Raw genomic sequence first — 21,352 nt, forward strand, 5'->3', positions numbered from 1 at the left:
CAGAATAGTTGGTCCCTTATGGACCCTCCTAATCTTTGTTGGTTTTTCTTTGCCCTCGATCTGTGAACATGATAGCTAGGCTGTTAAAAGAGGGATCCTAAGAATTGCACCTGCACCCTTTTCTCTTGGCCAACTTGAAATCATTTTCATGCAGAATCACAGGCTGGCTGAGGTTGGAAGGGACCCGTGGAGGTCATCTGTTTGACTGTGTGAAATTCAGTCTGACCATCTGCATTAGGTTCTGCTTTGGACCTGCAGTGCAAACAGACCCAAATGATTTGGTAAGTCATGCCAGTCAGCGTTAAACCATTCCCAAGCAGTGATTTACTTCTAATCCACAATTGTCTCGTTAGAGGATTCAGTCACAGGAATTTGTTAAGCCTTTTTTTTCACATTAAATAGTTATCCTTGGTAGGAAATCTTCTTATGATTTTGGAACTTGCTGGTTGTGATTGATTAGACTCTTTTTTTTTTTTTTCTCTCTCTGTAAGTTTAGCTGGGGTGTTTTGTTTTGGCACTAGCAGGTTTTCCAGACTTTTAATCATTCTTATAATGCCATTCTCAATGTTTTCTGAGTCGGTTAGCCAGGGCGTATATTGTGCCAGCTACCTGGAAACTAGGTGAAATCCTGGCTGTTTCCAAGTCAATAGAAATCTCTTTGACTGAAGTTTGTGTCTTACAATTTACCCTGCAAAAAGGCTACCACCTCCCAATGCAAACTTACGGGTTATTATTTTTAAAGGTGAAAAAGTGGACACTTAACTATGTAGATAAGCTTTTGCTGTGTAAGAGGTGGCGGTATGGCTCTTCTTTGAGCTCAAGTTACGTTGTCCCCAAGGTTGTATTCAAAAAGTATTTGAAGAGCACTTACAAATGAGACAGATTTCTATGCTGTGAGGGTCTTGCAGCAACAAAACAGGCACCCAAGAAAGGTTGTGCAGTCTCCATGCTGGGAGGCTTTTAAGACTTGGCTAGAGAAATTTGTGGTTGAGCAAGAGTAGTGTTGGTGCTGGTCTGGCTTCAAGCTGAAGGCTGGCTGAGGGTGCTCCAGAGGTTCCTTCCAGCCAACATTTGTGTGATTTGATGATTTAACACTACGCACTACCTGATCTCCTGTAGTCATCAGGATGCCTCTGCTGAATCCCTGCATTACCAGTATTGGGATATTCCTTTGGCCAAATTTACTACTGAACAGGCTGTTAAAACAATAATTATAAGGGATAACTCACACCCGTGTTACTTTGATATTATGTTGGATGAACTTCCACCAGTTTACAAGTGGAGAGAATTAGTTAATTAGGCCATGATTATGTTATTAGCTGCAGGCATGATACCAGTGTCATTAATAGGACAGGACTGAGCTTTTTGTGGTGCTCAGGCTCTAGCATTCAGCTTGCTGGAGCATCCGGCTCTCTCAGATTTGTTCTGTCAAAGCCAGAAATCGTTGCTCAGTACCACTGAGAGAGTATCAGTAGATTCCTAGACTATATTAGCAAAAATGACCACTCTTGTTATTGGCTTTTTGCAGAGCTGTGTTTCTTTATGCATGCATAGAAGAGCTGAGCATCGGTCTGAAATCACCCCACTTGATAAGGTCATCTGAGAACCTAAATCCTAGTGAAATCAAAGGGACGCATGGAAACCTCCTCTTCTGTTATCCCATGTTATAGCCAGTGTTTGAAAGGCACACAAGATAAAGGAGGAATAAGCAACAGGAAGGGTTGATTTCTTAACAGCAGCTTTCCTTTTCTCCCCTCTTTCACCCTTCTGGAGGTAAATGCTCAGGAAGTAGATGTTCCCTCTCTGGATCTTGTTTTTTTTCCCCTCCTTCCTACATATAAAAAGCATTACATTTGTTGACTTTCAGCCAGATGGTACCACTCCCACCATCCGATCTGAGCACGTTGTTCTCTTTTGAGTGGCTTTCACCTTATATATAACAGTTTCTGTACCCTTGTTTGCCTTCACAATCAGCTCGGTTGTTGTTCTCAGTTATTCAAGCTAAGTCATTTGCACCATGTGTAACTATTCCACTTTAAATTAGTAGAATTATGTTTTTACCTCCAAATCGTTGGAGAAGCCTGTGAACAGAAGTGTGGGGGGGTGGAGCTGCATGTGACTTCTCTTTTTTTGGGGATATGTTTAGTTTTTGTCTTGAATTTCAGCATTTTGCGTAGCAATCTCACTTTTTTTTTTTCCTGTTGTTGTTCTCTTTTTATTCATATCACTGAAAGACATTTTCTGAGTTGGCCTTGACAGCAGAGGCTAGACTTCTAGCAGTGCTCAGAGGTTTTCTGCTCCTTGTACTGCTCTAAACATCATCAGCTGCTCTGCCCAGCTGTTCTGATCGCTCCTAAGGTCCATCTCAGGTTTTATCTTCTGGTCTGTTCTTTTCCTTATATTCAGTATTGCTAAAGTGAGATTTGAAGTCTTTCTCTTGTTCCTATGGAACAAGGGCTGACTTCTTTCCCACTCTTTTTTCCATCTAAATTCTCTTTTTCTCTGTTGGCTTTTTGCAGGCTGACCCAGGGTATTTTGAGGAGAGCATTTAAATATTTCACAGAAAGCAGGACATCTCTGACAGAGGTGGACATCAGCATACGCTGGTATATGGGAAGGTCTTTTAGAGAAATGCAAATGCTGGTAACACAGAGCGTGAAGTATTTAGGGGGTTTTTTTTGACTGCTTTTGTTTATCTTCAGTATAAAAAAAGAGTTTTGGGAGGCAGCCAGACCAAGCCGACATTTTTGTTGTGAGGGGTTTTTTTTTTGTGTGTTGTGGGTTTTGGGTGGTTGTTTCTTTTTTCTTTCTTTTTTTTTAGCTACTAACTTGCTGGATCATCTTGGGCTTTCTGCCTTGGTTTCTCCATCTGTCAAAAGAGCCTTTTTAAAATGTTTTGAGACCTACAGCCAGTGGCATCACCTGAGCGGTCTGGTGATACTATACCACTATTATTTGGTTTTGCCATCTAAGCATTCATTTCCTGCGTCGTTTGTGCCCTTGTATTTTTTCCCTTTTAAATAGACAAAGCAGAAACATCTTCCCTCTGAGCTTTTTTCCCCCATCCGTGTTGTTAGCAGGTAAAAAATAACAAAAGAAAATACCCAGTGCAATAAAGTAGAATTAATTATCTGCCTGAGTAGCTGGTTCATCACAGTCTAGTTGCACAGTGGAAAGCAGCTGCAAGTTGACTTTGCTTTAGGGACCGATGGAAGCAAGTCTGTAGCTAACAGCCCAGCTGGGACGGTGAGATCCTTGCTTCCTTAAAGCCGTTGATAAACTCTTTCCTGGCCAAGCCTCGCCATGTTCAAACCACGGAAATTGCCAGCGGGTTGCTTTGATTTGTAAGGCAGATATTTCTAGCATCCGACACTTCACTTTGATCATTGGTTTCACTTAACACTTGGCTGTGTGCTCAGCAGAAGTGACGATAGTTGAGATGCAGCCGTGTCATGGCATCCTTGCATTCTGGGATCTTGAGCCTTTTCTGAGTATTATTAAGAGGAAGGTGGTTGGGGCTGTCAGTGATATTAGCTGTTGCCCTCAGGCTCCTGAGAAGACATCAATACTTTCTTCAAGTGGAAGTGTTGCATGCATTCCTGGTTTAGACAGCATGTGTGAATGTGTGTCACATCGTATTTGATAAATTTTCATGTATGTCTAAGGCTCTTAGGCTCATGTGACAACCTGTTTAACCTGTAGCTTTCAGTCCTTCTTTTCAGTGAGGAAGAGTTGAGCCATGTTTTGATTTATTCCGTGTTTTCGTAGTATTCTTCACACAGATCATTCAAAATTGTGCAGGGTGAATGCTGATAGTTTTCACTGTCATTTACTGTCTCCTCCAGAAAGGTAAGTCCCTCCTAAAATCTCCATCTTTAGTCAGTTCGTTAAGTCCTGCTGAGAACATGCTCCTCTTTATCAATTGCTCAGCTGTGCTATGTTCTCAGTATAGACTAGCCATTGGGCACAGTGAGGGGTATCAAAAACAACAGCTGAATCCGAAGGTCCCAAACATAAATGTAATTAGCAGCTGTCCTCTAGGCGAGCTCTGGACCACCAGACAGTGAACTCCAGTATGTTGTGTTCTTCTAATTCAAGGGTGTCTCTGTGTCCATCCTGCACTCTCCTAGGTAAGGATCTCCTCAGTTGCCCTCTGCGTGGTTTTCCCCGTTCTTGTGCATCTTTGTTCTTCGCTGCAGCAATGCTCCCTGTGGTTGTCCTAACCTTGCTCTCCCTCACACATTTTAGCAAGTGACGTGCCCTTTTGCTTCCTTCTATCCTCAGCCAAAGAAGGGAAGAATGACCCTGTCCTGATTTGTCAGCTCTCATGCTTGGTGTGGCTCCAAATCACTGGGGTACTCTTGACTCCCTCATTATTAAGAGCAGTGATGTGATCCTTTGTTCTGAAACACAGCCTAGGAAGGGAGCTCGTCCCAGTAGGCTCTTCTTCCTGGAAGACACACCTGGATGTTTCAGACTGTCCATGAAGAATCTTTCTATAGCGAGCTCTGATGCTTTATAAAGGATGCTTTATAAATTCGTAAGTAACATCCTCACCCAGAGCCTTGTTGACTGAATCACTTCTGCTTCATTTGACAGAGGGAAGATTAATTTCTTCCTAATCTCTGAATGAACCAAACTCATATTTGCCAACATCTTTGTATTTTTTGTACTCTCTCTTGTAGGTAATCAGTCTTTTGAAGTGAACTCTTTGAAATGAGATGCATTTATAGATTGTTCCAGGCATGTACCTGGATTTCAGTAGAAAGCTTTGAATAGTGGCACAAACAAGCCTGGTTAGGGGCACTTTTTCAGGATGAGAAGTGATGTATGAATAGTAAAATCATCCTGGAATTGGTCCTAATTTGGTTTAATAAAACACATGGAAGGTATTGTAGCCAAGAAGGTTAAAACATTATCACCAACTGTATTATAGAAAGACTCTGTGGTGACTGCTGGAAGACATACACCATAGCAAGGATTTAATATGCACGTCTTTTTTTTTTTTTTTATGTTTTCTATGTTTCTTGTTCCTTTGTCTCCTCCTGGTTACTCTTGGGAAGGTGGTACTGACCTTAACAAACCTGTGCTCTGACCCAATTTTCTTTTTCTTGTGGTTGCTGGGCCACAAGATTGGAAGATCCATGTCCTAAACTCATTTACTGTTTGTACTGCTTCCACCCTTCAGCCAGTTGCCTAAGGCTCCCTGGTTGATGCAGTATAGGGTAAGTTTCCTCTAACCTATTTTAGACAGTTCCTTTAGCTGGAAGTGACTCATGTCCTAAAGTGCCTGCTTCTCTCTTCAGGTGAGGAAGGATGACCGATGGGCAGTAGGCAGATGTACATGTATACATTATAGACACATTATAGACATGTACTTTTGGCTCAGTGGATCCCCAAATCATGTTTCTGAGTCCTGGGGGTCAAGCAGTTCTGGATTTGCATATCCTTTGTAATTTTGCTGTTCCTGTAATTGGCTGAGCAGAAGCTTTGGAGGGGAATTTCCTCCAGAAGGTTTGATCAGTTTAGGTGTCAAGATTCTGGATGATCTGTAAGGAAAGGAGCAGAATTTTCCTCAACCAGGCTCTGCTCCTTAGACCTGAAGGTAAAAGGAAATTAAAAGCAGTTGATGACCAGTAGTTCAGGGAAAACTAGAAGTTACTTTGATGCTCTCCAGTTTCTACAGAAGCCAGGTAGTGGAGTCCTCTTTTTTCCTTCCTTTGCTGCCCCTGTGTACTCTTGGGATAATCACTATCATTCCTTGCTTATTTTTTCTCAACCATAGCAAAGATACTATAACACTTTGCTCTTTACTCTGAATTGTAGATCTAAACACGATGATCTCAGTGTTGCAGCATCCTTCTATTTCTGCAATAGCCTGAATTCAAATCCTTCGTCCAAGCTTCCTGGAAAGGAAATTCATACTTACCTACTCCAGATGATAATTTAAAGTAAGGAGCTAAATGTGCTTACCCAGCCATCAGAGCTCTCTCCTACTTAGTTGTGAGAATTCACTCAAGTGCTGCCTCTCTTTTAATCGCCAAGTGTCATTAGCCCAGTGCCAGGGCATCACTTCTTCCTTAAGACCGTAATTCAGCTCTGCTTTCCAAGACAGGCACATACAAGCTTGTCACTAAGGAGTTAAGCAACACAGCTGCTCAGCTTCCTTTTCCTGCTGGTTCTCCGAGTTCTTTGCAAAACATTCTGCACATGTTTCCTTCATCTTCCAACCCCTCACACAGAAAGGGGACAATCCGAACAAATGAAGTCTCCGTGCCTCCAAGCTGCTGGATTGATTTGGCCAAGTTGCCTTTGTTTAACAGGGCCTGCTTAGATGAGCTAGAAAAAAAACATCTGCTTTCCTTGTCAAATGATAGATCTGTTATTGGCATGATTATATTTGGCAGAAGCATAAAATGGAGTGGTTTGAACAGCAAAGTGAGGGTCAGGATACTTGGGTATTTGCCTGGACCTCTTTTATTTGGAAAAGTCTCCTAGGGACACACGCTGCTCTGAGAGTCCCTTACTGATGGCTGGTTGCAGAGTAGAGGTCACAGGACGATATAGCTTGCCTCTGCTTAAAAAACATTGGTTTCGCAAGTCCTTCTCTATTGATCCTACAAAGGCCACACAGGATGTTTTGGTGTGTTTTGAACTTGGTCTTATCTCTCAGTTTGTGTCTGTTACTGGTATCTAACGTTTACTTTCCTATGCTGTCATGGCATATTTGTAACATGGTTTTGGATTCTTAGACAAAGGTACTTTAGAAGACCAAATAATTATAATACTCCATAAATACTTCCTTTTTTTTTTTCTTTTCTCAAGACCACCAGAGCTTTTGCAGCTTTTGACAGTATTATTGTTGGAAATTGTGCTACCAATCAATATAGATAAAAATTCTGTGTCTGTGCCTTCCTTTAGTCCACTCTCTTTGCTCATTCTTGCACTTGTACACAGTATTTTTTTGGCTCAGATGGTTTTCAGGAATAAAACTGCATTTTCCTGAGGATGTTCAAAAGGAAGAAACTAAAAAGAAACTGAAAATCTAGTGTTAAGACAGAGCTGAATGAACTTATGGAAGAAATCAAAGCCAAGATTGTTGTGTAAGAAGTTCCTTCAGTCCTGTGTTCCTACAAATAATGACTATAAATGAATGTCCCTGGACTGAAATTAATGGTAAACTCTTATGGCAACTAACCAGAAGTAGCTCCTTCAGGTTATGCTACTAAGGCTTGAAATAAGACCTGCCTGCTAAAATCTTTTATTTCCTTTGCTTTCCACATGAAAAAAGGTTGAGAAACTCCCATCTCCACCTAGAGCTGCAACTGAAGTCATATAGAAACCGCAGGAGGGCAACTGATGCTCTTGTCTTGTACCGTTACTACCTTCACAGAGGCTATGGGAAGGTAGTAATGGTATAAGAAATCTTCATTCAGATAAATAGAAGTGTACCCATGTGTCACTATTTTGTAGGCTCTGGCAGCTGAACAGAAATGGTTGAGGGACATGATTTCATCATCTGTAGGCTTTTCAATTCGACTCCTTCCTTGTTTGACTCCAAATCCTATTATCACTGTGGTCACCCTAGTCCTCATTTCTGCTGGGCTGTCCATATGGTGAGCTCCAGGTGAGCCCAGGAACACTCTGAGATCATTAGAAAGGGAGGTGCTGAGGCTCACATCACTTCTTGTGGGCCCCTACTCCTCCTTACCTGCAGCTGTGCCTTTGTTGTGAATCCCACCTGCCTTCGAGGAGTTGCCATGTGAGCAGAAGAGATGTCCCGTGGTTAGCCTGGCCCTGCTAATGGCAAACAGCATAGATGAGACTAAACATTTCTGTGGCTCCTTCAGTCTGTGACAATCCTTTGAATTGTATTTAATTAAAAGTGTGTACACAATGGCTTTCTTTGCAGTAGCAGACTGTGCAGTAATCCTCTAACAACTGTTGGGATCCGGTGGGAAGGAAAACTCTCATTAATAAAGACTTTGGGGATAATTCCACATGAGAGTTGCTGCAGAATTCAGAGCTGCAGGAAATCACATCCAGAAAAACATTCCCTTCGTCTTTCTGCTCAAGGCTTGAGTGTGTGCAGGAGAAACGACCCCTGACAAACCCACCACAATTTTTACGTGGTATCTTGGGCATGCCAGGAGGGCTTAGCAAAGGAGGGTTTTACTGAGTTTTAGCTTCACCCACAATGGATATGCCCAGGAAACTGGATTACTGTTCACTAGCTGATTTTAATGTGAGCTAACCAAAGTTGGTCATGCTTTTCCTTTATCTACACTTTTTGGATAGGAAATGGGAATTACTGTAGTCCTCAGCCCCATGTCTACATGGCTAGTTGCCTGCTGCAGTGAATGATGCCAAAGCCCAAATCTCTCCCTTTTCCACAGGAAAAAACAACCAACCAACCACAAAAAAAACTCAGCACAGCAAAAAACAGAGCTGGGGAAGAAGTAAAGTGAGTTTGTACCAAGCTGTCTACAAAGTCTACTTAAAGCTTTTCTAGGAGAAATGCACCAAGGAAGGAGTTATTTAGCCTCTCATCCCAGGGAAGATCCCTCTTGGCAGGCAAGGCTCCCATCTCCTGACGGGTCTTTTCAGACATAAGCATTTTGTCAACTGGAATAAGGCAGCTGAACTTGTTGCCCTGCTCACCATCATGCCAGCTGAACTGATGACCTACCAACAAAAAAAAAAGACACACTTCCCAATAATACCCAAAACTGTGATTTTTTTTTTTGTGTGTGTGTAATTTTTTTTTTTTCATTCCAGCTGCCTTTGTTAGCATATAGCAACGATGTCTGTGATATGTGAGGATTATTAGTGTTATCACTAGGGAGGTAGAAGGAGGTTGATGTGATTCTTTGGTTATTTATTTACTTATTTAGTTAATGTGGAAAATGAGCCATAAACTAGGCCTCCAAGGTGAGTCTGTTTGTTGACCTTGATGATTCAGTTGAAGATCTTTAAAAGTTAAATTCACACATCACTGACCTTCTCCAGCTAAAAAGTAGCTCAAAATTTTAGTTTGAGCTGGTCCAACTACAGTCAGTGAAGTGGGATGAAAGCCTTCAGGGCTGATGCTTGCTAGCTCTCTGTGGACTAGAAGGAATGCTAAAAATCAGTTCAGACTAAACATATAGCTTTTACCCAGCTAAAATGAAGATGTGTCCCACTGAGAGAGAAGGTGAGATACATCTTAATCTTTGTTTGTTTATAGACTCATAGAACCACTCAGGTTAGAAAGGACCTTTAAGAACATAAAGTCCAACCGTTACCCTAACACTGCCAAGCCCATCACTGAACCATGTCCCTAAGCACCACATCTACACATCTTTTAAATACCTCCAGGGATGGTGACTCAACCACTTCCCTTGGGCAGCCTGTTCCAGTGATTGACAAAAAACCCTTTTGGTGAAGATTTTTTTCCTAATATCCAATCTAAACCTCTCCTGGCACAGCTTGAGGCCATTTCCTCTTGTCCTGTCATTTGTTACTTGAGAGAAGAGACCAACATCCACCTGGCTACACCCTCCTTTCAGGTAGTTGTAGGGAGTGATCAGATCTCCCCTCAGCCTCCTTTTCTCCAGACTAAACAACCCCAGGTCCCTCAGCTGCTCCTCATAAGACACATTCTCTAGACCCTTCACCAGCTCTGTTGCCCTTCTCTGGACACGCTCCAGCACCTCAATGTCTTTCCTGTAGTGAGGGGCCCAAAACCGAACACAGAACTTGAGGTGCGGCCTCACCAGTGCTGAGTACAAGGGGACAATCACTGCCCTGGTCCTGCTGGCCACACTATTTCTGATACAAGCCAGGATGCTGTTGGCCCCCTTGGCCACCTGGGCACACTGCTGGCTCATATTCAGCCGGCTGTTGACCAACATCCCCAGGTCCTTTTCCGCCAGGCAGCTTTCCAGCCACTCTTCCCCAGCCTGTAGCATTGCCTGGGGTTGTTGTGACCCAAGGGCAGGACCCAGCACTGAGCCTTGTTGAACCTCATACAGTTGGCCTTGGCCCATCGATCCAGCCTGTCCAGATCCCTCTGCAGAGCCTTCCTGCCCTCCAGCAGATCAACACTCCCACCCAACTTGGTGTTGTCTGCAAACTTACTGTTTGTTTGCTTTTATGTACCTAGTACTGTTTCAGAGAGCTTAATATATACAAGGTAGCCATTTTGGGGTTGGCAGATCTAAGATAAGATTCACACAGGCCTGTGTCCCCTGGAGTGAAAGCTGTTGGCCAAGAGGGATACCCTAGGACATCTCGACTGAGGCCAGATACCTCTATTCAGGAGACTAAATCTCACTTCAGTGTCTGGCTTTGCTTGAAATCAGTGGAGATCTGGCACCTAAATCCTCCTTCAGTCAATGGAGCCACCCACCTTGCTTAAAAGCTCACGGCAAGTCAGCACCAGCTTTACAAAAACCAAGATCACTTGAATTTTGGTGTTTTAGCTATTGGACACTCTTTTTTCCAGTGGTTTGCCTAACATGGATGTCTTTCCTCTTGAACTGGATGAAAAAAAGATGAGAATTTTAAAATTACATCTGTAAACAAGTTTACCTGAATCTATCATGAGCCCACTTTTCAGAATACTAATGATGAATTGGCCTCATTTTTTTTGAAAGGTGATAAAACATTTACTAAAAAGTAAATATCGGGCCATTGAGGTAAATATGCAATCAACCAATTTAGGCATGCATTTTTAGTGAAGGGAAGATGCAGCAGTTAAGTACTTGCTAATGGGCTTGGTAGAAAATTTACTGCATAAAGAAAAAAATAAAATATGTTGTAGAAGTACACAGCGCTTTGCCAACCCTGATCAAAGTTAGAGCTGTATGAATTAATTTATAGAGTGAAAACTTTAGTTATTTATAGATGTAAGATGAATTTGGCAATAGTTTAAATCCAGGGAGTTAAAACTTTCCTTTGAAAAAGTCAGAATGTTTTGAAAACATTTCAATCTTTATTTTTACAGCAAGTGTTCTGCAAATCTCTCACGCTTCCCCTCACACTTTTTTAAGGTTAAAATAAAAGGGCAAGAAGCACTGTAAATCAAAACAAAATGAATCTATGGTATTTTAGATGAGCCAAGATAAAATTTCCTAAGATCTATTTCCCCTTGGGAAAAAGAAAGATTTGAGTACCAAGACAATTCCAAATAATTTCCTCCTCCTCCCCACCCCCCATTCTCGTGTTTGTTTTTTTATATTTAATTTGACTAGAAAACCACATAATTAATTGTTTATATACTACTAAGCAAGGCCTATTTCCAACCTAAAGGAAATTAGTCTGAACAAGACATGGGGTGAAAGAGGGAAGAGAGCAGGTTGGATTAATAAGAAATGGTGAGAAAAAATTTAATGTGCTAAATTATTTTATAATTTTAATCCAAAGGGCAATTTACATCAAACAGTTGTTCCTTCAAAGGATTTCTGGGCCTTCTGTCTTACAAACTTGTCTGGCAAATATATGGATAGAGAAAGAGCTCACACATTTTGAAACGAGACATGAAAAGATCTTTTTTTTTTTTTTCATTTCTCTGCCTATTTCTGATGAAAATACATGCTTTTTCCAAAATACAGCAAGAGTGAATACTGAATCAATGACTTCTTACAGGCAAAGGCTCATCCCCTGTCCTCAAAATCTGTCCCTGAACCTCACCGACTCATGATTTTTCCTGCATCACATTTAACAGCGATGGTCTAAACTCAAGCCGAGACTTCTGCTCTCCTCACATCGTTCCCCTCTCGCCGTCTCTTTGCAACTGAGTTTCTGAATAGGTGTCTCCCTGCTGAATGCTGTTTCCAGTCTCTTTGAAAGAGAAAGGGTTTTGCGGAGTGCCGTGCATAATGGGACCTCAATTTCTGCTTGCAATTGCTATAGCAATGAAGCAAGGTGTTCCCTTCAAGTTGAGAGCGTGTTGGTGACAAGGGGACACTCTGTTATGTGACCTGTTGTCCAGCGCCTTGTTTGTTTTTTGAAGAGCAAATTGCCATCTGCACATTTTATGATTGAGGCAGTTCATGAATTACATGTTTTAAGGAGTCCGCGATTAATTACCTGAACATTTATAGCCACTGTTGTATTACAACCACAATATAATTAGGTCTGACTGAGGAGAAACCACGTGGGGGAAAAAGTCTTATCGTTGGGAATTTCCTGCTTTTTAGCTCCTTGATCTCCTAATCTGCATCAGAGATTTCATTCCTATTTGATTTGGGGTTTGTTTTGCTTTGAATTAGCATGAGCCAGGAGGCAGGCCATGTGAGAACGGAGGGAATAAACCATGTAAACACAGATCCCACTGCTCGTGGCATGAATATTAAAACTGCTGTCTTCCTGCCCTAGATAGCTGTTGGCGTTAGGTTAGTCAAGTGGGGTTCCTGGAGCAGAATTGCTCCTGATCATCAGAAAAAAAAAAAAAAAGGTTGTTTTTTTGTTTGTTTGTTTGTATTTTAAGGCAGGCATGGAGGTAAATGTGTTTTCAGCAGGCCTTGGGTTACGCTCCTCTCAAGCAAACCTAAGATAAGGCTGGATGTATATCCCCATTGCGCAGTGGCCCAGGAGAGCTCAGATGGCCCAGGAGCATGTCTTTGAGGATAGATGGGTTTTGCTTACTCTCTTCTTCTCTGCCCTTTCTGCAGGCATCCAGCACACGTCCGGAGTGCAGCATCATGCAGGAGATTGAAGAGGAGCGCATCCAGTGCTTGGCAGAGCTTACTGGGGACAACCAGACGTCAGGTATGGGGATGCTCTCTTCTTTCCCTGGCCTGCAAGCCAACATCACCCAGCCTCCCATCTGCCTCACCCATGCCATTTCTCACCCCTTGTGTTGCTGGAGCAGGGCAGTCACTCTCGCTGATGTTAAGCTGCTACCTTAGGAGGGAGAGAAATAGGTACTTCCAAGGTACAATTCAATCAACCAAGAGTTTGAGTAGCTCTCTGGGGATCGCTCACTGCCTCCCAGCTGGGTAAGCCTAGTTTAGGTGTCTCAGTGTGTTTAATCATAGTCAGACATCCATCTCTCTCAACTGGAAGTGCCTTAATCAACTTTTCCCTGGGATCTGAAAGCCTGAAGTTCTCGTAGGCCTTGGTTTCCTTCACGGGAAGTCATGGTGACCTTCTTCTGTTGAACTGCCCTCTTATCTCCATGGCAAAATTGCTCCTGTCCTGGTGGTGAAGCAGAGGAAGGAAGGCTGTGCTCCAATGCTGCAAGGTGTCTATGAAGTTGGGCCAGGTGGCTGAGATCATCTCCTTGTTCATGAGACATGGAGCACACACCACACTGGGAAGTCCTCCTGGAAGGCTCTCCAGTCCCCTTAATCCACTGCCTGCTTCAATGATCAGGTGAGGAGGGCCAGGTCAATGATGCCACCTTTGCTCTTCAGCCTCCCAAGGTTTCTCCATCCCAGCCTCAGGCAGCAGCCATGGAGCTGTGTCTCCCTCGAGGAGCAGACATGGCACACTGCGCATTGGCCACGTGGTGTTTCAGAGCAGCAGAGAGGCTGCGGGATGTTGCTGTGAGCAGAAGAGCTGCAGACCAACCTGCAAACCAGGACACGAGTGGGTGATCTTGAAAGGGTCGATGCTAACACAGTTCCCCAGTGGGCAGCCTGCGGGGAGGTTGGGAAATTTTGACACAGCCACCCATGCTCAGTCTTACATTGTAGAGATTAGTGTGGCAGAGAGAGAAAGCTTTTGGTGTTGGTGCTGTCCCGTCCCGCAGCAGTGCTGTCAAAGCCCCAAGAGTGAGCCATCGAGTTGGACCTCTCGCCATCCAAGTGCCTCTCTCAAGTTACAGGTCCTGGTTTTGTGAGTAAAGGAGGTGTAGGGACCAGTGGTAGGCTGTCAGGCTCCGAAAACAAGGAATCACATCACTGGGGGAAGGGGTGGGAAGGTGCATATCCTGCTTGATATTTGCATCCCACCTCCTAAAAGAGGAAAAAGTGGAAGAGAATGTCTTCTCATCCTCTCTCCCTTGCATTGCTTGCAGTTAGGCTACAGACCAAAGGACTGTTCTGCACAATGCTACTTAACGATAGAATAGCATCATGGGGACACGCTGATCCCCGGAGGAGCTTTGCTGAATGCAAGGATGGCTTTTGGCCCCTGCTTTTATCTACTAAGATGTGGTTTTCTTTGATTCAGAAACTATTTCAAGCATCCCTGTACAGTTAAATGGAGCCGTTTGAAGAAATGTTCTCCTGCAATCCAGTAAAGGGAAAAGTCAGGATAGTTAAAAACATTCATCTGAAAGCCAGCTAAATGCTTCATTTCATTTTCATGGATATTTAAAGAAATTCAGTTAAATACAGTACATTCAAAATAGAACAATAAATACTTGAAGTGTTAAGATTTTTTTTTCTCCTTTTTCAAAATTATTTTTCTCATTGGAAAGTTTAATCCAAAACAGCTTATTTTTTTCTCTCCTCTGAATTAAACCATTGACAATATTTTTCCCGATTCTGATGTAAAAACACACTCAGTCATGTTGCAAGCCCTTAATGCCCAAGCACTAGCAAGTATGTAAAAATCATTTGGAATTTATTTTTCATAATGGAATGCTGAAATACTGGTTTGGGATAATTCTGCATTTCCACCAGTCACTACCCGAAGTCATTAAATGGGACTGATGCAGAAATTGCAGTTGTGAGCACTATAAAATGGTTTTTGTCCATGGAGATGGTACTTACTATTCCTGAGTTAATGTATGTCTGCATGTCCTGGGTAAAAATGTTCATTGATGACATCAGTGTGGAACAAGTGTGTGCAAGGGACACAGCATGCGTCCAACCAAATTTTACAGTGCAAACGGTATTGAAAGCAGTTGCCATCCATTTGCCCCAAAACATCAGCAGGTATTTAAGAGCTCAATACCTGACTCTTATCTAGACACTTGTGGCTGCCCTTGCAATCAACGGAAAGAAGCCAGCGTCTCTAAAGTGTTCACCCTCACATGGGTGACTATGGGTGATTCGTCTTATGGAGAAGTCTCTTTTGAAAGCGGTGTGGTCAGGTAACTTCAAAGTGTCTGAACGGGATGCAGTTCCCCCTTGAAGTGTTCAAGGCAAAGCATGTGAGCACAAGTAGGTCGAAAAAGATGTTTCTCTGGAGTTGGGCTCCATAACTCGATAAATGTAGCTGAGCATAGCTGCAAAATAAAACTTTAAACTTTGATGGTTGGGGGTGAGGGGGAAGTTTGTTGGGGAGAAATCTTATGAAGGTGGCGATATGAGATCATATGAAGGTGATGACTGTTAAATATCAGTGTTGCTGGAAAGAAAAAAATCCTATTAAAACTCCCAGGAAGAAATGTAATTTTAATACAGTTCAGTCCCCCAGAGAAGGAGAATGGAAAGCAATTGAGATTCCCTGCCATCCGTAATGTAATACCTTGATTTATGGCCATGCGGGTGTATTGCCTTCTGCACATTCCACATCCTTTCAGCGAAAAGAAAATCACTTGATGTTTAACAACCGATTTGTTATCCTTTCTAATTAAACGAGTAGAAATAAGGAAACACACAGTTTCGGTACAATCTGAGAATAAAGCTTTGTTTAGAAGCCGTTATCAATTGTATTGATCAGAGGGGCTTAATCACAGATGTAATTTGATGTGTCAGATAGATTAGTCACTTATTAAGAACACCTGATGGTAGTCCTGAGATTGATCACCAGCTCAGGATAAGCAGGTAGATTTCCACTGATAAAGAATAACGTCTGTCTTAACACTATTTTTTCTTCAAACACCCATTCTTTTTAGTGGCTGTATGCGCATGAGTGAAATGGATGCTTGCTTTTCAAATTAAATCTCTGTGTTTTCAGTGCTGGTAGCAGGTACCAATTGCTGATCCTGGTCTCACCAGCCCTGGACCACAGGACTGCTGTTTGTTATTAGCAGGATGGGAGTCTCTCTATTCCCTATTAGGAATGTGATTCAGTATCAGTCAAGTTACCCACATTTGAGGAGACTTTAGCAGGGACACAGGAGAGATGCAGGGTTCACAAAAGCCTGACCACCTCTGATGGGAAGTTAGCTTTTCAGCACAGGAAGGGCTGCAGAAGATGGAGCTGGGGAGAAAACAGCAGGGAAGACCAGTTTAAGCTGGCTCTGTACACAGGAGAATAAAACGGCTGTGAGATCAAAGTCTGGACTTTAAAGGAAGTTTGTAACCATCGGAGGATACTGAACAGCCTTTCTGGAGGTCTGCAGGAAGGAGTGTTTTATTGACTTCATGGCAGAACTTGCCCAGTTTATGAAAGGGCGTGTAGGATGCAGTTGCGTATTGCAGCACGAGATTGGATTTCATGAGCAGGACTGCCCTTGCTGTCCTCTGCCTTGTTATGCTTTTACCTCCACGCTGAAATAAGTAGTAAAGATGTAAAGTTAAAATTGTGATTCAATGCAGAAGTGGATTCTTTACTGTTAAAATCTAGACTAAGTAGACTGAGACCAGTTTGTTTCACACGGGCAAATAGCCATTGCATGGGAATGACTTTTGGTGGGTGATTTCTTTCACTTGATTTTAGTGTATTCTGGCCAATTTAGTGTATTTTAGTGATTCTAGTGTATTCTGGCCAAGCATAGGCATCTCTTTTAGGACGTGATGACTCATGCTCAGATTATCTTTCCTGTTGACGAGATCTTCGTTTACTATGAGGGGACTCTTAGTGAGCAGCTCAGCTGTGTTGGAAATAACTACACTTTGCAGATGATTCCTGTCCTGGTGTTCACTTGCTTGGAGGGGATTTGGCCAAATGAGGTGAAGTCCCAACTCCGTCATCAGGAGTGATGAATCTGGTCATTCACATACTGAATTGCATTTCAGGAAACTAAACGTCCACTTGGGTATTTGTTAGATGATCTTTCAAGCCCTTTGGCCCCCAAAGAGTGCTCACAATATAATTTGAGGCATTACTAAAAAAATGTTCTGAAAAGCCTGTTCCTGCGCCAGTGGCAGGATTCTTCCCTGCTCAGTGCAGGAGACGATGTACAAAATGCCTCATCTCAGTGTCAGTGTAGTCTCTGTTCCTAAAGGACCTAAAACTCAGCTCGGTGAGGGTGCTTGCACCATTCCTATGAAGTGACGTAGAAGAATGGGTTTTGACATTTTGGAAAATGAGGTTTGGTTATTCCTCCCCTTATCACGCAGCCAAGGAGGAAATGCTGCTGGATTGCATCACACACAGATGTACCCGAGTGTTGGACTAGGAAAATTTGTGGATTTGTTATGGGTAAGGTGTCTGGCTTTCCTTGCAGAAAATGGGCCATTCTCATGGCAGGCGTGGCTGGGATGCACTGGATAAAATACCATGAAGACACAGATCATGTCTGCTTGTAATGAAGTCATGCAAATATGAATCATTAACTGTGAATGCCTTAATTTCCCACCCTAAGCTTATTTTAATCCCACTCCATGCTGGTCTCACAGTTGGTCTCCCTACAAACTTTGCCTCGCTTGATATCCTTAGATTATTGCAACTACAGCAGCACTGTTGCTGCAGTTAAGGTGGCTCCTGGGTCTCTTGGACTTAGTTTTCCTATTTAAATTAGAAATGATACTATGTTCCTATCTAGCAGGGGTGAGGTAAGGACAAACACATTGAAAAGTGTCCAGCTATTTTATGATTTGATCTTACAAAAGTACTGTGGGTAGACAGGGGAATAGGAAAAGCAGTATTTTGGCTGCACATAGAATTTAAAATCAGAGGAAGCTACTATGTATCTGGAAAGAAATAACACCCCAAAAGAGAAAATTCATGGTTAGATTGCCTCTTCTCTTTCTCCACCTCTCATCTCCCAAATAAATCTGTACATACTATCGTACATCAATCTGCAATGGCTGTGGGTGCAGGTTTTTGTGGATGATGTTTTCCCAGGGGCTGCTCAGGGAGTTCCTTGGGGATGCTCGAGTTATATCTAACATATACAAAGCTGTGTTGCCCTGTACGCCAGTGCGAAGCAATGCGATGGTGTAACATCCATGCAGAGGCAGAAGCTCAAGTCCTGACAGTGCCCCGTTGTCCAGAACAGCTGGGACATTTAGCTCAGCAGCATCTGGGTGCAGTTACACCGCCAGCGACTCTGCAGCACTGCTCTCTGCAACCAGTAGCAGGTCAGGGTTGGGGGTTCAGCTGCATTGTTCAAAGGGTCCCCAGGTCATCCCAAATTTTCAGCAGCCAGTGGCTGTTGGAGTCCTGCTTGGGCAACTCCAGGATGAGTTCAGCCAAGTCAGTCCCAGGACTTGAATGCCTTCAGTGGGAGCTCTCTCTGCTGGTCCAGCATGATGAGAAGTTTTTGAGAATTGCTTTGTAGACAGGAATTTGCACGCTGCCAGCAGCCACTGCGATAGCAGGCTGTGAGCTGCCCGGTGGCTGCTTGGGCTGTCTTCTTTCCCTTTCTCTTTGCTCTCTGGCTGTACAGGGCTGCTTATCTGGTGGCATCTCCCACCACCGCAATGTAAAACAAATAAATAAGGCAATTCCACAGCTTGGGGTTCTCCAAGGCTCTGAGTAGTTTTAGGAGCTTATAATAAATAGAGTTCTTCAGTCCTCTGCATTACTTTGAAAATGCTTACAAACATATTTCAAAAGTGAAGGCGGCAATTCCAGCCCCACTTAAACCAGGCTTTTACTCCAGATACTTTTTCAGCTGGGACATCTGCATGCAAGATGGACAGCTTAGCTGGTAGTTCAGTTAGCAGCAGCAGAGAAGCTCTCCCAAGGGTTAGGCTGAAAGGGGTCTTGCTTTTTTTGTTTTAAAAGCCAAGAAAAGCAAGCAGGTCTAGGTTGGTTGGCTCAGCTCATTATCTGTTTATCCCATTATTGCTAATCAATTCCCTCTGCAATCAGGTATTCTTTAAGAAGCAGGAGAGTAATTTAGGGATGGGAGTTGAACGAAGTACTGTGACTCGTGTTTGGGTGGGATGAGAAGCTCTGGAGACGATGCCGCTGTGCAGGAAGCATGGCATCATATGGTAAACAGCCTTCATGGAGGGTGGTGGGGATATCAGGCAGCACTTGGACACAGGAATCTTGACCCAGTTTTGGAGTTTACTTTAATGTCGTGGAAGTTTGAATATGAGGGAAGATATTTAAGAGCAGAGAGGAGAGCTTTAAACCACAGAAGACTCATGACACCAGAGCCTGATGACCTGAGGAGATGGGATGCAATTTTCTGCATTAACATAGTTCCTTGGCTTAATATCACAAAATCACTGAGGTTGGTAGGGACCTCCTGATATCATCTACTCCAAACCCCTGATTAAAGCATGGTCAACCAAATCAGGTTGCTTAGGGTCATGTCCAGTTGGATTTTGAATATCCAGGAATAGAGACTCCACAAACTCTACAACTTGTTCCAGTGTTTAAGTATTTTAACAGGGGGAAAAAAAATCTTATGTTTAAATGGAATTTCCTGTTTTCCATTTGTGCCCATTGCCTCTCTGTTTTCTTTGCTTTCTCCTGAACACCGTCGGATATTTATACACATTGGTAAGATCCCCCCCAAGTCTTCTCTAGGCCGAACAGTCCCAGCTCTCTCAGCCTTTCCCTCATATGTGAGATGCTCCAGGCTCTTAATCTTCTTTGCAGCGCTTTGCTGGATTCTCTCCAGTATGTCCATGTCTCTCATGTATTGGGGAGCCCAGACATGGACCCAGCACCCCAGATGAGTCTCACCAGTGCTGAGCAGAGGGGAAGGATCACCTCCCTCAACCTACTGGCAACACTCCTCCTAATTCAGCCCAGGATACCGTTCACCTTCTTTGTGGCAAGGCCACATTGCTGGCTCATGTTCAACTTGATGTCCACCAGGACCTCCAGGTCCTTCTCTGCAAAGCTGCTCTCCAGCCCTTACGGGTGCATGGCACTATTGCTTCCCAAGTGTAGGACTTTGCAAAAGGGAGGACATTAAGATTTATTTGGATTCTAAATTCTTGCAGAAATGTAAGTGAAACGAGCTCAGAACTTTACAGCTGGAGGCTGTCAGCATCTCACAGAGTCAGACCAGAATTTAGTCCATCTTTTCCCCACAGTTCAGTTGAGTAGAGATAGCTAAGATGATTTTCTAAGTGTCAGTGAAAATTGCCAATACCCATCAAGGAGCTGCTACAGTCAAGCTGCTTCTGATACCTAAAGTACTTCAGCACTGCACTTTATATTTGCAATCTAGACCTGTCTGTCTTGCAAGCAGAATTTGAAACCCAATGAAAAAGTCAGAAGAATGGAAAACATGGGAAAAAATAGTGCCAATCCCCCTCCCAATGCCTGTTCATATCTGCTTAACTTGTACATGCTTCACACTTGTGGGCAGTAGAGCTGAGTCCTGCAAGCTCATCAGCAGCATTGTCCCGTGCAAACAAATCCAGGTGGGAAATGGCCCGTGTTGTTTATTCTCCCTAAACTGCTTTTGCTGAACCACAGGCCTAGAGCGGAGGCTGGCTTGAAAAGCCAAATTTGGAGTTTTGGGTTCTTTGTCAGTCTCCCTTGAAGAAGTCAAGGCGTGTTTGATGGGAGAAGAAGCAGTGAACATATGGAAATTAAAAGTCAAGCTGGAAAAACATTAATGAAGTTTAAATGAGGAGTCTGTTTATTCATCACCATCTGTTTATAGTGCAGTGAGATAAGAAATAATTAATAGTTCCTTGCTTGCAAAAGTTCAAGTCAATTCTCACCTTCCAGTTGCATAAGACCTCCTGGGATAGATGATGTGTCAGTTGGATTTGTATGACGGTCCGGTTATCAGCAGCTCTCCAGGTGTTCCATCACTAGAGCAGGCACTACGTGGCTGATTGCAGCAAAAGCGCTCGAGGTAGTGCACACAGCAGGGTGGAGAAGGAGGGTGGATGGACCACATGCCCAAGGCTGGGGAGGTGCTGTGTTTTCTGGCTGCATCAGGGTTGTGGTACATCTCTGAGACTTGTGAAGTCCTCGTGTGGGTGCTCCTTACACCTTCGCATACATGAGGTTGGATGTTTTCGTTACCAAAAGGCCACTGGTTTAAACTCATCAGCAAAGGGAGCGTTGAGATGAGCCACTGAACTGGCAGACTTGAAGGGTGGTAGCTTCCAGGGAAAATACACTTCTTGGCAGATGTCCGAGGGGGACTCCGGGTAATAATGTAAGGTGGCACTGGTGTAGCCAGGGGAGAAACCTGTCTTCAGGCTGAGAAGGTCTGCAGAGAGGCCTTGCTTCTGGGCAAGCAGACAGGGTTGTCCCCATGGTTCAGAGCAGTCAAAGAAAAAAGTCGAGAAAAATAGTCAGACCCTTGGACAGGGGTTGTCTCTTGTGAGCCCTTAGCTACGCGTCAAAGTTCTTATAAGATGCTCTTGGATAATCA

The 21,352-nt window shown here is 43.3% G+C and overlaps 1 protein-coding gene across 1 annotated transcript in view; it reads left to right on the forward strand.

The window, feature by feature from the left end:
- The window catches only part of LOC129202771 (vasoactive intestinal polypeptide receptor), a 120,682-nt gene that overhangs the window by 25,146 nt on the left and 74,184 nt on the right, over nt 1–21,352 (forward strand). Inside the window, exon 2 of the mRNA XM_054816294.1 lies at nt 12,657–12,753. Coding sequence (XP_054672269.1) covers nt 12,657–12,753 — 97 coding nt within the window. The remainder of the gene's footprint in view (nt 1–12,656; nt 12,754–21,352) is intronic.

Source organism: Grus americana, chromosome 2 (assembly GCF_028858705.1).
Source record: "Grus americana isolate bGruAme1 chromosome 2, bGruAme1.mat, whole genome shotgun sequence".
Classification (NCBI taxonomy): Eukaryota; Metazoa; Chordata; class Aves; order Gruiformes; family Gruidae; genus Grus; species Grus americana.